This window comes from Saccoglossus kowalevskii, chromosome 5, assembly GCF_978046115.1.
Source record: "Saccoglossus kowalevskii chromosome 5, keSacKowa6.1, whole genome shotgun sequence".
Classification (NCBI taxonomy): domain Eukaryota; kingdom Metazoa; phylum Hemichordata; class Enteropneusta; family Harrimaniidae; genus Saccoglossus; species Saccoglossus kowalevskii.
This window is the reverse complement of record NC_140645.1, coordinates 19,685,766-19,701,627: the sequence shown is the minus strand read 5'-3', so window position 1 is coordinate 19,701,627 and position 15,862 is coordinate 19,685,766. Positions and strand designations below refer to the sequence as shown.

Sequence of the window (15,862 nt, the reverse complement as noted above, 5' to 3'; positions counted from 1 at the left end):
AAAACAAGTTGAAAAGCCAGAATAAATACATGGACATACCCAGTGAGCTGTTCCAAGCTTAGTTCATTAATAGTAAATGGGTTGATCAAAACGGTGACTAACTGTCTAATATCCGGCTTTAACACGTACGGAGCAGACGTGACTTGAACAGGTATTCTACCACGAAGGCTTTTTGATAATTCCTATAAAGGCGTGTTAGTATCCATGGTGATGGCGTGCCTGTGGTATGCTATCAAACTGGTGTCCATTATAAAGTCTTCTTTATGTGTATTAAGATTCCAATAGCATATTACAGTGTGGTGCGTCCATTGTACTGAGTATAAATTGGCAGTGTTTAGACTGCAATTAAACAGCGGATAAGAGAATGAACTATGGGTGCCACCGGCTCTCTCTGTTGCCCATCCGACGGGAGCAGGTAAACCACGAGCGATTCGTCGTCCATTTCATTGTATTTAGTCCTGTCAGTAAAGAGTGGTAGTCGTCGCGCCACGCATGCGTAGATATGAGACGCATATTGACAAAGATGGCGACTGTGACTGTTGCGCAGATGAACTGAGACGTAACCATGATTTAACTAATTAATTACTTGAGTGATTGGAAGGTGTCTAGGGAGTCGCGGTAATTAGTGTACGTTGCACCTAGGTCAAAAACTCTACTAGAAATTTTCATTAGAAGAACGTATTGGATTGCGGTAAAATCAACAAAAATGTCGTACATGCGCGGCCCGACGGCAACAGCCCTTTAATTTCTTTGTTTGAATCATCCATGCTGAACTTCATACCTGAACTCTCGAAAGCGAGGGTACTTTGTATTTGTGATGGTGATCGTCGCTGTTTCTGCAGAAGTACTATGGGATATTGCATGATGGGAGTCAAAAGTCTTTTGATCAGTAAAATGATTTTGGAAAAGTGAAAACTAGAGTGACTGTGAAAATGAACGTTGGTTTTAAATATTAAATATCGTGAAATCTGAATAAAATAATGTATGGAAATTGAGCTGGTATGAACGGGCAGTAAATGTAGCCAGAATGCAAGGTCAGAATCCGGGCTCAAAATACGTCACAATACATCCATCATGTCGGCTGCAAAGTGTCAACAACTATGGATGCGGTAATAGCCTTGATTTGCAGTTTGTGTGAATGACCGGGAGGAAATACATTCAAATTCTGTGCTTCAGTAACAGTATTTGCTGCTTTTTGTGCAATGGAAATTAATACAAGAAATGCTGCCAAAAGACATTTCCTTCTAGTAAACAAAACAAGCTTGGTACATTTATCTTGAGAAATTGAGAAGACGAAAACCCCTTGGGACAGTCGTTCTTGTGAAACAATGGACAGAGTTCTTCAGGGTATCAAGGGTATTTTTGATTATATCATTATATCCACGATTATATGAACACATTAAACTATTGTTGTTTCAAAACTGTTTATTTTGGCGATTACTATTGAACAACGGGGACTTGTCAATTTTGAATCAAATAGACGTAATTTTCAATTTTCAGGTATTGATCAACATTTTTTTTAAAAATATAACAATATGTGATTTTTTTTACAAAAGCTAATAAAAGTTGACTTTGTCATACGATGATGTTGATCCCATTATAGCCCATCATTTGAACGATGACGTCACCTTCAATTTGCTCCACATGGGTTTTAATTGGCTGATTTTAAACAGCAAAAAACTAAATGGATTCACGATTTCAGAAGAGGTATCATCTTTCCATCAGTGTAACACAACCATTTCGATCAATTATACACACATTAATACCACCAAGTAACCTTATGAGAAAACTACCTCGGATACACATCTAATTATTCACAAAATTTAAAACGTGGTTTTTCTGCGCATTACAGGGGCATAGGAAGGGGGACTGGAGAGTGGGAGTAAATTGCACTATACATATACTCCTATACTTTCATTTTAGCTCAACAGAGCTATTAATCTTTACACATGCCCAAATTAAAAGTAACAGAAAAATTTGTCAGCATATTCACTAGTCAACTCACTTCGTTCCATCATTAGTTTATATTTACTAACCCCCCTCGGACAAAGTTCCGTATGGAGGTTGTAGTTTGACCTCCGTCTGTCCTTCACGAGGAATTCCTCAGAGAAGGGTGAACCGATTTTCTTTAGTACTTGGTACAAAACTACTTTTTTATTGTCTATTGTCATTTCTTTGCAGTGACATGACGTTTTTTTTTCAAATTGCTCAAATATGGCTGACTGTTGGCCATTTCGAATGTTAAAATAAAATCTGTTGGTCTGACTAATTTTGTTGAGACCAACCTTAATTATGCACGTCAATTTACTTTTAACTTACATGATGAACAGCGCCATCTATCATCATTATATGGCATTGTGCCTACATACGTTTTTATATTTTTTTTTTACTTCAAGCAACTTTGATTCTGTTTCTTTTTCAATATTACTGTTGGTCAATTTGCACAGCGCCCTCTATCATCAATATAGCCTCCTTAATTTTGTTCTTGATTACTTTTTTTAATTTAATTCATTACAAACTGTGACCCGACAACCATTTTGATTTTCACAATCTTTTGCCTGTTATTTCTTGAGATGCTTTTATGACAAAGTGATTTGTCATACATGTATGCACATACATTTATTTACATCTAATATGTGTGTCTGGCAGCAATTTTAAGTGTCATATTTTTGGTCTGTCTATCATTTTTTTTAGAATACTTGACCAATATAGGTAATATTTGACACAAGGACAAACTGATCCATGCATAGCCAGTTTACAGAAATTCTTTAAATTCAAAACAAATCAACATGCCGAGTGGGGGCTACGTCATCTTTGATGACTTGTTGTTTATAGTTTCAAATTTTATTAATTATTATTAATAGTTACATTAGTTTATATGTTTCATTATTTATTGTTCATAGTTTCTGAATTTAAGTTTTTATTATTCATAAGTATTTACAGTAATAACAGTTTACCATTCTGAAACCATTTCCAGTTGTTTATTATGATTGTGTTTATGACAGTTTTTCCCCACAGACAATAAGACAGGATGTGCACGGATATGTGCGAGTATGTTTCATGGCCACTCCTCTGTTTCAATTTTAAATATCTCTAGAAATGTCATTTGATGTTTATCATCTATTTTTCGATATCCCACAATGTCTCGATTGCGTGTCCGGTAATTCTAACTAACTACTATTTCGCAAAATTTACCCAGCCTTGCTTCTACCAGTTATTTAAGTCGACTCCCACACTGTCCTCCACAATGGAGGTTGATTCAGATATATTGTAAATTACACAAAGGTAACACTACAATAGATTTTCCTTCACATTCCCTTCCATTCCACGGCAGTGTTTGTGCTGAGACAGTTATGGTTCACAACCATCACTAGTTCTCTTGTATTATGCTTATTTCGCGTTTGATACGTCATCGTTCGAAATTGACGAAGAACGAACTCTTGATGGCGCTATGTATTTACTTACAGACGGTACAACATACTCGTATTCTATGTTTCCAGCGTTCTGCGTTCTTTTGAAATACACATTCCCATAGATTGTGATAAATTTTGTCGTGTTCTGTTCAGTCACACTTTCATTTGAACTCTAGAATCAATAGCAATTAAGTGCTGAAAACCAATTTTGACTTTTTTTTGTCGATTTTAAAGCGCGGTGGTCGTCGCGCAGCGCGTGTTCGAATTTCATGTAAACAAACAATGTATTTCACAGGCGTTGTATCCTCGGGGGCGAACATCCGGGCATTTTCACCGCCTGGCAACCCGCGGCGGCCCAAAACTCGCATAAAACGGTACTTCGGGGTGATTGTTGAGACTCCTCTGAACAGTGCAAGAAAATTAGCCCTACGTGTGTAACATATATAAATTTGGTTGTTCGCGATTATTTCAAAGTTGAGTTTGTGTTGTTTTCTCGAATTTTCACCGGCTCGACTGGCGTTCCACAGCAGCGCGCACAGAGCCCATATAAATGCATGGTACAGTAGTGCGCGTCTTAGCAACGTGGAACGTCTGTGACGTAGCTCCGCCCCCGAGGCTACGTCGCTATGAGTCCCATATCGAATAGCACGCGGCCCGACGACTGTCGCCCTTTAAATTGTTCTTTCGCGCCCGCCATATCAAGATGTAGCATTTATGTGACTACTCTTGTATCGTATTCCATTTATTTTATTTTTGAAATCATACAGACAAAAACATTTTTGTATTAAATGTATTACAATTTATTCCGCTAAAACCAAGGGAGGTCATCCCAGTGAACACAGGACAGTGACGAAGGTGTCAAATACTCAGGAGAAGATTTTCCCCGTCATTTATAATTTATATACACCCAATCATTCGCAGTACACGTATTCGATAATACTGCGCATGACAAGTATACCTCACATTCCCAAGGAGATGAACGTTAGACCATTTACGGGTTATTGGTGCGCGTGATAGATTACAGCAATCACCTTCAGCCTCGTTCGCAGAAAGTCCTTGACTCGTTGGCTCAACGCTATGCCCGTAGCGCCAATCAAATGAGTTGTGTTTTTTGTTTTCGAAAATTTGTGACGCTCCAAAATTGTACATCTGATTCCCAAGTCGCAGCGTGATAGATAGACTGTTCAAATTACTATTGCGCGAATACCTGAGAACGAGGATGTTCAAGATGGCGGTTTAATAACGTACTCTGGCACGTACGCGACACTGAAACACGCAAATGATCTAAGTCCGAAAGGTTACATTAACTCCATGCCATATGCGCTGCCTGGCAATGAAATGACCCCTCTCTCCTTTCTCGTGACTATACTTTCTAAAAGAATTCATTATTTATAAGATTATGGTACAGTTATTTACAATCCGTCATATATATCAAATACAACTAAAATTTCAACATTGACAATATGGCGCCAATCACGCTTTCTATAATCACTCAATTCAAGCACAGTTCCTCTAACATGGGACTGTGATCCAAGTTACGGAATAGTCTTTGATTAGTCGCTGTTGGTATTGCTATGCAAATTATCTCTCAGAAGAGTACAAAAAGTACGGGAACAGATAAAGAAATATTGTTAGACGTGATAATAGTAGAAAATGTACATATAAAAAAAGTTAAAATATAAAATTTATTTACAGTGCAAACAAAATCAAATGTTGTATCTACAATTCTTCAAATGCAACTAGGCAACACGTACGGGTCATTTTAATTGAATAATTCACTCCTTGTGTGGAATAAGCAAAATGTATATACGCGTGCGTAGTATAGTCAGTAATTAGAGTAATTGGAATAACAAACACACACATTGGTCACGTGATGGTAAAGTGTCAGCATCCATTCACAAGCTGCAGGCCAGCAATGAACGCGAAAGAGCTGTTAAACTATCAAGGTTGTACCCCTTCCCAATTATAGGTTATCTTGTGATGTCATCATTTCTCATTACAATTTTGGGAAACAATTATATCTATTCCACATTTGCATATCTTAATTATCAACCGGAAGTACTTTGTGATGCATTGTGAGGAGAGTTACACTGATTAAAAAAAATATTATTAAAATTATAAAATAAACTGTTTAGTGGACGGAGATTTTTGAGGTATGATTTGACAAAGATTGTATTGCAACAAAAACCCTCATGTTCAGCCCCCCCCCCCCCCCCTCAGTAATGATTTTGACAAGGGATATGATCATGAGCTTGACTCGTGAACCAGAATCACATCCCATTTTTCAGAAATAAAAGCTCGCCCCTTAAAACAATCTTACGGTGTTGATGAATCTGAGAAACTGATCAACGTAACAGTTTATGGACGTAGAGGGCGCAGTGTTCTGATTTGCTCGTTCAGTCATTCACAGATATGAATAATTGTAAGTGATCATCAACAAACGCAACTATGCCACTGATTATTTCTTGAAAACGTTCTTTAAATACTCTAATCGAAGCTAACTGTGTATGTAACCATGATTTTCGAGCCCCTTGAAGTGGTCTCGTATCACATATCTTGCACTCTAGTTGGTATCATTATCAAATTAAAACGCCCTCATCGATGCTGTATTGACTACAAGTTCAAGTCCGATTCAGTCGATGAGGGCGCAGTAATTCGCGCCGAACATGCAAGGCTTCAAGAGATCGTCATTACAAAAATTTGATATGTTTCAGGGAATTGTTTACAATATTGCGATTAACGTTGAATTTTTGGTCTGAAATAATAATCTAAACATCGTTATTTTACGTATGTTGGTCACGTGGTCTATTGCGTTGCGACCAACATACTGCGCTGATTAAGTTTACCAGGAGACGACTTGAACGAGGGAAACCATTGCCATGCTGCTGATCAACAAAGCGGCTGAGGCGACGCTGAGGGCGCCTCCACGCGTGTTGCATCCATCACCCTCGCAGTAATAATAGCATGTTTCGTCGTTATTAGCATCAGTTGAGCAATCTCCGCTGGTACCGTTTGCTTCTTCGTCTGTACAGTATCTTTCGAATGAATCGGACGATAACCCTAAAAGATAATAACATCCAAAAATGTTATCCGTCTTATTCTTGCAGACGTTGTTCCGATAAGCCCGCATAAACCGTGAATAACAAATATTGATATTGAATTCTACTTTAGATGTTGAATTTTATTTTATGGGAAGAAAACAAATTGAAAATATTAATATCCATGAATAAGACGGTATTTTAAAGAAAAATGCAGGCAAATTTACTTTCATTAATAGTTTTGGCGGGAAAAATTTAGCGTTCAAATAAGTTAAATGTTCATCATTATTCTTATAAACATATTTGGCGGGAACAATTATTAATGAAGATGAAACAATTATCGATACACAATTCAAACTTAAATACAAGGTGTCTGTTGGTTGATGAAATGACATTTGGACATCCATAAATGACGTCACTGATAGGCTGGCTGAACTCAATTGCCACTGGAATTTATAATAACTATAAATAATGGGCGTGTGGTGATCAGTCATTTACTTACAACTGTCGTAGTCTATTGTTCGTACTGCACAGCGTGTTCCTCCAGTCAGGCAAGGTATCGGTTCATAGTTGGCCTCAAGATCATTCATACAGTTGTAATCATCCCAAATGCTACTTTCGCAATCGTAACATTGAGTGAATCCTGAAGGCAAGACAACGTTTGAATAAATAAACGCAAATCAGTTCGATTTTTTAAGAACATTAGCATAGTTTACTCATTGAATGATTAAAACTGTTTTGTTGTGTACATTGTTTGTAATCCTCCACATACAAAGCATTTCATACCAGTATGCGCTGTGACGTGACTAACGTCACTCGTTTACGTTTATGCCAACCAAGTTGCGCACGTGACAGATCAGTATTGGCTGGTTCCCGCCTCAAGTGTCATGGCGCACCAAGCCACAAGACTCCGGTAACTAGTAATGGTTCCAGCATTCTGATTAGTCCACCATTTTCTCGTTTCTTGTTATATTTCCCTTGGTTACCTGACGTCAGCGCTTACGCTCGTGGCCGTTCAGGGGTTTCCTTTTACTTTCGAAAATTGGGCGAACAAAAAACTGTTTCTTTTGTTATCAATTTGTACAAAAACAGCAAGAAATGTCAGAACCATCTCAAATATTAAGTCCTTGCTGGCAGACGGTATGGGCATGGCATTTTTTAAGGGATCGAATATTAATATGTTTTCAAATTACGTCGCTTGATCACGTGCCTTTGGGCCGGAATCCCGGCCCGGTGGAACAATATGGCGATTGCCTGCGTCCTACTTGCCATTCACAAGGAACTCCGGGAACCAGCAAACAGATCAGTACTACTCGCTGTGGTGGCGCTGTCCATACGTTGATGTTGAACACACACAATAGCAATAGCCCCATACAATCAATTGGTTGTCTGCGCAATAGCAAACGACGCCATTATGTCATCTTTGGATACGAACGACTGAAGCTCGCAATTTGAACCAGTCACAAATACTAGACCTCCACAATTATGCTTGCCGTTTTTGTTGTCCGATCAATTTGAAAAGCAATTTAAAATTGGAGAAGATTATTACAAATCGTTGTTTTTATGGGACACCCTGGAGTTTCAGGAGGTGTGATTTTTAGTAGTCATGCAAAATGCCCGTACAACTTATATTCACATACCTGAGTCATCGGCGTTGCAGCCGTCTTCGTCACACGTACACACGTAAGCAGTATATGAATAATCAACTGTGTATTCACCGCAGCCATTCAGTTCCCAGGTACTGTTCTCTAAAGTAGAAGCACATCCTCGTTCCACGTTCAAATTCATGGAGTCAACTAAGAAAAAAAAAAAGGATATACAAAAATAAGAAAGTGTCATTTACAAGTTGGACATACTAGTAGCTAACGCAGACCGGAACAGGAAGCCAGGGAGAGACAGGTGATTTGCTTGTTTAAGGTGGAGTAAGACAATAATAATGATAATTTGCGATTACTCCTGCCATCGTTTGGTGTTTAGTGGCGCAGGTTCTCCGATGTAAGCATAGACTCTTTTTTTCAATTAGTGATATTTTTGTTTTAATTAGGTATATTAACGAAGTACGGTTTAAGTGTTACCTTCTGTTTATCGTTTTTTGTTTGTTTTGTTGTGTGTATGTGAATCAGATTTTACTTTCACTTTGCGTTGCCCGTTACAGAACCCCCCCCCCCCCAACTGTTTGTGGTATATCCACGGGGGTTAAAACAAATTGTCGATTGTAGCTTAAACATCAGAAACTTTTCTGTTTCGGAAATTCTCTATTGTATACTTACATATAGACTCGACGTTGTAACCCCAGGTATAGCACATTGTATCGCAGCTGACAGTAGTTTCTGACGCAGGGTCGGTGAGGCAACTAGACTGACCCCCTGATGACGACCACGAAGATTCAGAATACGAACATGATGCACACTGTAGTGAGTTTACACTACTCAGACCTGTGGGTTAAAAAAAAACACGAAATATTCAGCAACTCGCAATTTCAAACGTTCTTCGTAATCGCGATGTTAATTTTTGAGGTTCTTCCAGTGTTTGTACGTACTGTGACGCTATTGTCACGCTAAACGCAGACCCCAAAAAATGCCGAATCATTGTTATTTATTGGCAATTTCGTCGAAAAAAGAATTCATTCATATGGGTATATGGGTCTCATATAAACAAAGATGGCGATTTTGACTGTTGCGCAGATCAACGAGTACAAACTGAGAAGTTTCCAAGCTTTAATTAGGTAATGTTCTGGTGATTGGAAGGTATCGAACGAGTCACCGGCGGTAATTAATGCAAATCGCGCCCAGGTTAAACCTCATACTTGTGATTTCTATTTGAAGAGCGTATTGGATTGTGGGAAAATATACGCGCGGGTTGATATACTCCGCAGTATTAGACTAATGTTTATGCCAGCTTCAGTTTCGTTTAGAATATGTTAAACATTAAAATATAGAAATGAGCAGCAACAGCAACGTGCCAGTAGAAGCAAGCGAACATGCCCAGGACTGTGATAGCGTGATAGCGTACCTATTATTATCAGACAGGTGGCCAGTAACAGATTGAAGCACGCCATTTTCAGAATTAAAGATCGTTGTACTCTGTGATACACCTGTTAAACCTGAAAAAAAGAAAACGGCTTGTTATTGAAATTGGAAAATTACTACGTTTGCTGCAAACATCAATAAAATGCGTGACAATAACAATTGTTCCTTTCTGACCCCTAAAGGTCACACCTCCTGGTACTTTCCATGACCCCTAAAGGTCACACATCCTGGTACTTGCCATGACCCATGAAGGTCACACATCCTGATACTTTTGTTGGTATGACAGAATCATAAACATGAACAATTGGGGCATTTCAATATGTCTGATTGTACTCAAGTATCTAAACCAAACAAATAAGTTTTAATTTTAATTAAGTAAAATAATTTCACTTTTGATTTTCATACCAAAGAAAATACCAGGATGAGTGACCTTTCAGCAGGGGTCATGACAGTGACCTATTCATTCATAAACTATCTTTTAATACATTTCGGTCTAGGTTTGCTGTTTTCAGTTTTTATAGCTGTCATTCGAAGGCGTAAAACGGTGATGCTCGCAACCAAGGTTTGTCGATTTTTTATTTTGCCGGATTTCCGCAATCGCAGATCACAATCGTTTAATCTCGTGTGACATTCCCATATAGCAATGGCAAATATAAGGGTCGGTGTAGAAATGGAATTTTATCATAATTCATGAATAACTAGGCCTTCTCCCATACGAGAATTTTCTGTCGATATTTGCGAGTTACGATTCGCTGTCATAATCACAGTAATTCGTGGCGAGAACGAGGCTATGATTGTAAGCATATCCTCGGGGGCGGAGCTACGTCACAAGACGTTCCACGTTGCTACGACGCGCATGCATTTCTATGGGCTCTGTGCGCGCTGCTGTGGAACGCCGATCGAGCCGGTGAAAATTCGAAAAAACAACACAAACTCAACTTTGAAGTAATCCCAAACAACCAAACTTATATATGTTACACACGTAGGACTAATCTTGTTACACTGTTCAGGGGAGTCTCAACAGTCATCCCAAAGTAACGTTTTCTGCGAGTTTTGGGCCTTTGTTTTCACCGCCGCAGGTTGCCAGGCGGTGAAAATGCCCGGATGTCCCCCCCCGAGGTATATGTAAATTCGTATGCAAATTCGTGTATCAACCAACAAACCGTTTGTTGTCATCTTTCGAAGTAGAACATGGAGGTACAATAACACGATAGCTCCAGAGTAGAATGACCTGCCATGAACTAGTTGTGTCTGGACAGTGGCGGATCCGGGGGGGGGGGGCATTCCCCCCCCCCAAGCGCATAACGATTCATATCATTTAGATTACGCCACAGTCACTCTACTAGTAGAGTATGACTAGTAGAGTGACTGTGATTACCCATACCTTCTCTGCGATTTACGCTCCGTAATTTTAAGCGAAGCTTGATCCCACCCACCCACCCCCCAATACATTTTGCTGGGTCCGCCACTGTGTCTGGATTAGTCTGTGAGGGCGCAGTCACGCAGACAACAGAAAAACACCTTTCCTATAAATTACGCATGTTTTTGTGACGTCAAAATCACGTAGATGACGTTTGATTGACGTAAAAATCAAATCACAAATCATTTGTGGTGACTAGAAATCATAACAAATATCGAGAACGGACTTCCTTTCACTTATTTACGACACAGAAGCATATTATCGCTAGAGGGCGCTACTCACAAACCACTTGTTAGATTCGATTCATGTAATTTTTACTTTTAAATTGTTAAATCTTCTATTCATCGTGTTGGTTGAATTTAATCAGCCACAAAATAACTGAATCATAGTGACCAATCTGGCGGGTTTCATTTTCCAACATGTTTTTCTGCATCCCGTCTTTCGCAAAGTTCTCGGATTGAAAGTAGATTTGTCGTCGGAAGGTCTTATTTTACTGTTCAATTGTTTATTCGATAAAACTGTGCTACAGATATTTGATATTTGGATAAAGAAATTTACCTAATTCTAAGATTTACCGATATTTTCAGTCGAAGTTAATTCAATATTTGTCGGTTCGGTCACACATGGAAATGGTATTTTAGTTTTTCTCCCACCGCCAGCCATTCTGCGCACGCTGATCACACTGGATCATTCTCACTCGCTGAACAACGTTCCATTACATGCTTCCATGGCCACGGCAGTTCTATTTTTAGTAAGATTGCGTAGTCGTGACAACAGCTATAGTGTTTATTGTCGGCACTGACGTGACGATACACAGGAAGTCACAACCGTGTCACCAGTTTATCTGTTGGTACAATACAGTTCCAGTTATTTCAAGGTCTTGCGCTTCCACTCAACAATTCCGACTTCTTACAATGGACTTCCGTGGGGTATACAGTGAGATGGCCTATTCAAGTTCAACAACGTACGTCGCAATAATGTTTTCGTAACAACATTGCGTTTCTATGCCGACTTCAATTCAGCCTGGACTATTCACCGTACGAGTGGCGAATGTAAAGACTTTCTCTTTATGTTCAACAAAAAACGTTGTTTCAATGGTTATTGTACACAAAGCCTGTCAAATATTGTTAGTTTTGTCCCTAATGACACCTCTTGCTTTTTCATAAATGGGTGTACGGCTCACATGGCATTGACATGTGCCTCACCTATGCGCCATTTTGTCAGTTAGGAGAGGGGGGGTCAAAATTTGAACTTTAATATAATCCACCCTTGAATAGAATACTAACACACGAAAATTAGTTTTTTTTATCTTAAATCAATCCCGGCTCATCAAATAGACCGTTTGCGGCATTAGTGGCCGAGCACGTAATTGAAATAAATAGAGGTTGTCGTTAAAATATCGTCAAATACACTCAAAATAACCCACCAGGACTTGGCAGACATTTGTCATCAGAAGCAATATTTATATAAAGTTGACGGAATGCGACAAAGTACAATCTAATATATTCGTTGCCATGGCTACCATCTAGTGACACAACTAACAGTACTATGTGCCTGGGGGAAACTGCTGCAGGAATTGGAAACCAATAAAGGATGGCAGTAAACAGAGCATTACGTACTTTGTTAAACAGAACAAATCCGCTCATAGAAAAAATCGACAATTAAACACGAGAATTGTGACCGCTGTTACTGTTTTCGTGTAATGAAGAATTTATCGTCAAAACTTGAAGCGAGAAATCAAATTCCGAGTCAGAAAGACAATCAGAGTAAGAACATCCATCGCCTTCACGCTTTCGCCCTCATCGCACACCGATGTCTATTATTTTAGTTACCATGGTTACTATACACGTATGTGTGTATAGCGCCCTTGAAGTACAGGTTCAAAAAAAAAATCTGACAGCTTCGATTTTTCGGAAGCTTAAATCGAACCCAGTAAATATTAGTAACGTCGTCGTAAGTTGTAGACACGGGCGCCATCCCTTCGAAGTCATATCAGTCATATTCACCGACTGAAGAGCAATTACGTTACGGTCACGGGTGGACAGGAAATTCGTAGCACTTTAATGGATGACGTCAAACATTTGTAGCGTAGTAGTATCAATTCACCGGTTAGAACCGTTCTGTGGCGATTACGTGCTGTACAATCACAGAATTGAATGTTGGGGTATTTAAATTATTTGGAACGAGCGACGAATTAGCGGTTTCTGTTAGGTAAAACCCCCGACGAAGGCCTCACGCGGTCAATTCTAGAAAATTAAGAATTTCCATTATCATTGCCATTTACAATGCATTTCGTGCAAGTAATTGAATGAACGTAGTAATTCTTTGTCGATAAAAAAATAACGATTTCCTGCCAATGGTGAGAATTCCATGGACGATGTTGCCTGGCGAAATCTGTCATGTTAACAGCGGTGCATGGGTTATGATAACCAGTAATGAATCACGTATAGTTTATGATGTGGAAGCATAGCTTATGATAACCAGAGATAGCAAATATAATCAAAGATGGGCAGTATGACCGTGGTAAGCCACTGTTGGTAGTCATGTTTCATTCTATTTTCCCGACAAAATGCAACCAAAGTGTACAGTAGTACCCGTGGCCTGTGTATACAAGTAGGATTGTCCCTTAACAGTATCGATCCCGACGGACTACTTTATATCAATCGGTGTTATTCGCTTCTTTCATTCCGAATTCAACAATGCCAATTGTAACACTGAACTTGAAAATGGATATATTCCGTCGCCACCCAATGTTTCAGTTACCTCTCATGGCGATTTTATCGTCTCATATCACAACTAACATTTCGTAACATCTTAACCAGTTACATCATCATCTGTGTCTTAAAATGGAAGTGAATCATAGGCCGGGGTCGTGTCAGAGCATTGCCATGGAGCTTTGCCTTGACCCTGTTTACCGCACCCTTATATATAGTGTGTTAAATGACAATGCACACTAATGTGGTTGGAAAATACATAGTTACAAAAGTCGACTAAGGTACCTATTGTTTTGTTATGTCACAAATTTTAAAATCAGCGAAATTATGACTTGTTTTCTGTAATTCACCATGTACGCGTTAACCTTCATCTGACGTCACTAATTGTGATTGAAACACGAGAGATGCCGAGCAGTCGCACTTTATCTGTGAACGTGCGATTTTTCTAGCAATTAAAATAAGCATATACACTTTGAATGACAATTCGTCGCTATCTCACTATTCCTTAATTAAGTGTCACATCTCGACAAATTACGGTCAATTCAAATCACCGAGATTAGACTAAGAACAATCTAGAATACTAGTATGTCAATTAAAAAAAAACAAAAATACATTTTGTTGATTTCCAAATACACAAAACATTAAAACAACAATCATGAACGAAATCTTCTGAAAGAAACTGATTTTCTGTTCTTACCGTTAATACGAGAGGTGCTTCGTCCACCTGTATTGGAAATCAAATGAAGGTTGATGAAAAAATACGCTGTTTTGAAATCTGCGTCTCATCGCTGGCATGACAACGGCACTTTCTAATATTCACGATAGGGGGAGCAGGCACCCGATAAGGGGATCTGGGGACGAAACGTTCTCGTTCAGAGTTATACTAGTACTAGTAATCAGAATTCGAGTATTTTTATACACAATTATGAAAATAGCGATTTTTGGTGAATTATTATAAATAAGCAGTTTAGTGTGCAATTTATTCTGGGTTTACGCATTCATTGCAACGCCGTCCCACATTTTTAATGGAAGATTCGAAAGGTCATACGATATAAGAGTATCATATAAGGTGATGTCCAGTAAAGACTGTCATGTCTATAAGAATACATGAAAGGTCTTTATTGTTTAGTGGAGCTGGTTGCTTCGTGTTACTACTTTGGTTTAAAGGGCGGCAGTCGTCGCGCCGCGTCCTGATCGATATGACTCATAGCCACGTATACAACGCGTGTAAAATACATTGTTTATTTACATGAAATTCGAATAAATAAAAGGTTAAATTGTTGTTACTGTAATTTACTTTATTTTAGCTGGAATTAATTTTCGCTGAAAAGACTTTTTAGGTTTTTTTGCATGGAATTTATTTTCACTGATTTTTGACCAGTTGAATTTAAAATATAGAAAAAATGGTATATTCGCTGGGTTTTATTTTCACTGAATCATTTCTCCGGCGAAAAAATACTAGTAATTCCACAAGCGAAAATAAAGTATTTTACAGTATACAGTTACTCAAAAGTGTGTTCACCTCGAATCGATCGGTTTTGTATTCGTCTTATCATTCAATAGTATATAACGTATTAAAAGACGATTTTGTAATAAGTGTTTAAAGCCCCACTCGTCGAGCCGAGTTGTCTTCGATATGGCGTATGGCGTTCGACAACGCGTGTAAAATACATTGTTTCCATGACATTCGAACGGACGCGGTATCCTCGGGGGAGAAGCAACGTCACAAGACGTTCCACGATGCTAAGACGCGCACCACTGTACACGTATTTCTACGGGCCCTGTGCGCGCTGCTGTGGAACGCCGGTCGAGCCGGTGAAAATTCGAGAAAACAACACAAACTCAACTTTGAAGTAATCCTGACCAACCAAATTTATTTACGTTACACACACAAGGCTAATATTGTTACACTGTTCAGGGGAGTCTCAACAACCATCTCAAAGTACCGTTTGCTCACAGGGAGCCCAGGAACTATAATCAACTGTAATAAGCAGTTTCTATGAGCGGGGGGGGGGGGGTATCGGCTGGTATCTAGTCTATTTCTTACACTAGATACCAGCCGATACCCCCCCCCCCGCTTATAGAGACTGCATATTACAGTTGATTATAGTTCCTGGGTTCCCTGTGGTTTGCTGCGAGTTTTTGGCCTTTGTTTTCACCGCGATGGTTGCCAGGCGGTGAAAATGCCCAGATGTTCGATTGCGTGAATAGGTAATAACCAGATGTCTACGTCCCGCTGTTTTCATTT

The 15,862-nt window shown here is 39.1% G+C and overlaps 1 protein-coding gene across 1 annotated transcript; it reads right to left on the bottom strand.

Annotated features, from left to right (window-relative positions):
• Nucleotides 1–6,160: 6,160 nt before the first annotated feature.
• Nucleotides 6,161–14,355, bottom strand: LOC100377290 (uncharacterized). Its single transcript, XM_002740010.4, has 6 exons — nt 14,312–14,355; nt 9,464–9,554; nt 8,722–8,886; nt 8,092–8,247; nt 6,954–7,094; nt 6,161–6,473 (listed from the first exon to the last, which is right to left on the bottom strand). Exons 2-6 carry the CDS (start codon nt 9,507–9,509, stop codon nt 6,256–6,258), a joined length of 726 nt encoding a protein of 241 aa, XP_002740056.1. The 5' UTR covers nt 9,510–9,554; nt 14,312–14,355; the 3' UTR covers nt 6,161–6,255.
• Between the last annotated feature and the right edge of the window lie 1,507 nt (nt 14,356–15,862).

Coding starts and splice junctions, on each gene's coding strand:
- LOC100377290 (XM_002740010.4), bottom strand. CDS start 9,509: ATGGCGTGCTTCAATCTGTTACTGGCCACCTGTCTGATAATAATAG. Junction 8,887..9,463: donor CACCTGTCTGATAATAATAG/GTACGCTATCAC, acceptor TTTAACCCACAG/GTCTGAGTAGTGTAAACTCA. Junction 6,474..6,953: donor AACAATAGACTACGACAGTT/GTAAGTAAATGA, acceptor ATTATCTTTTAG/GGTTATCGTCCGATTCATTC.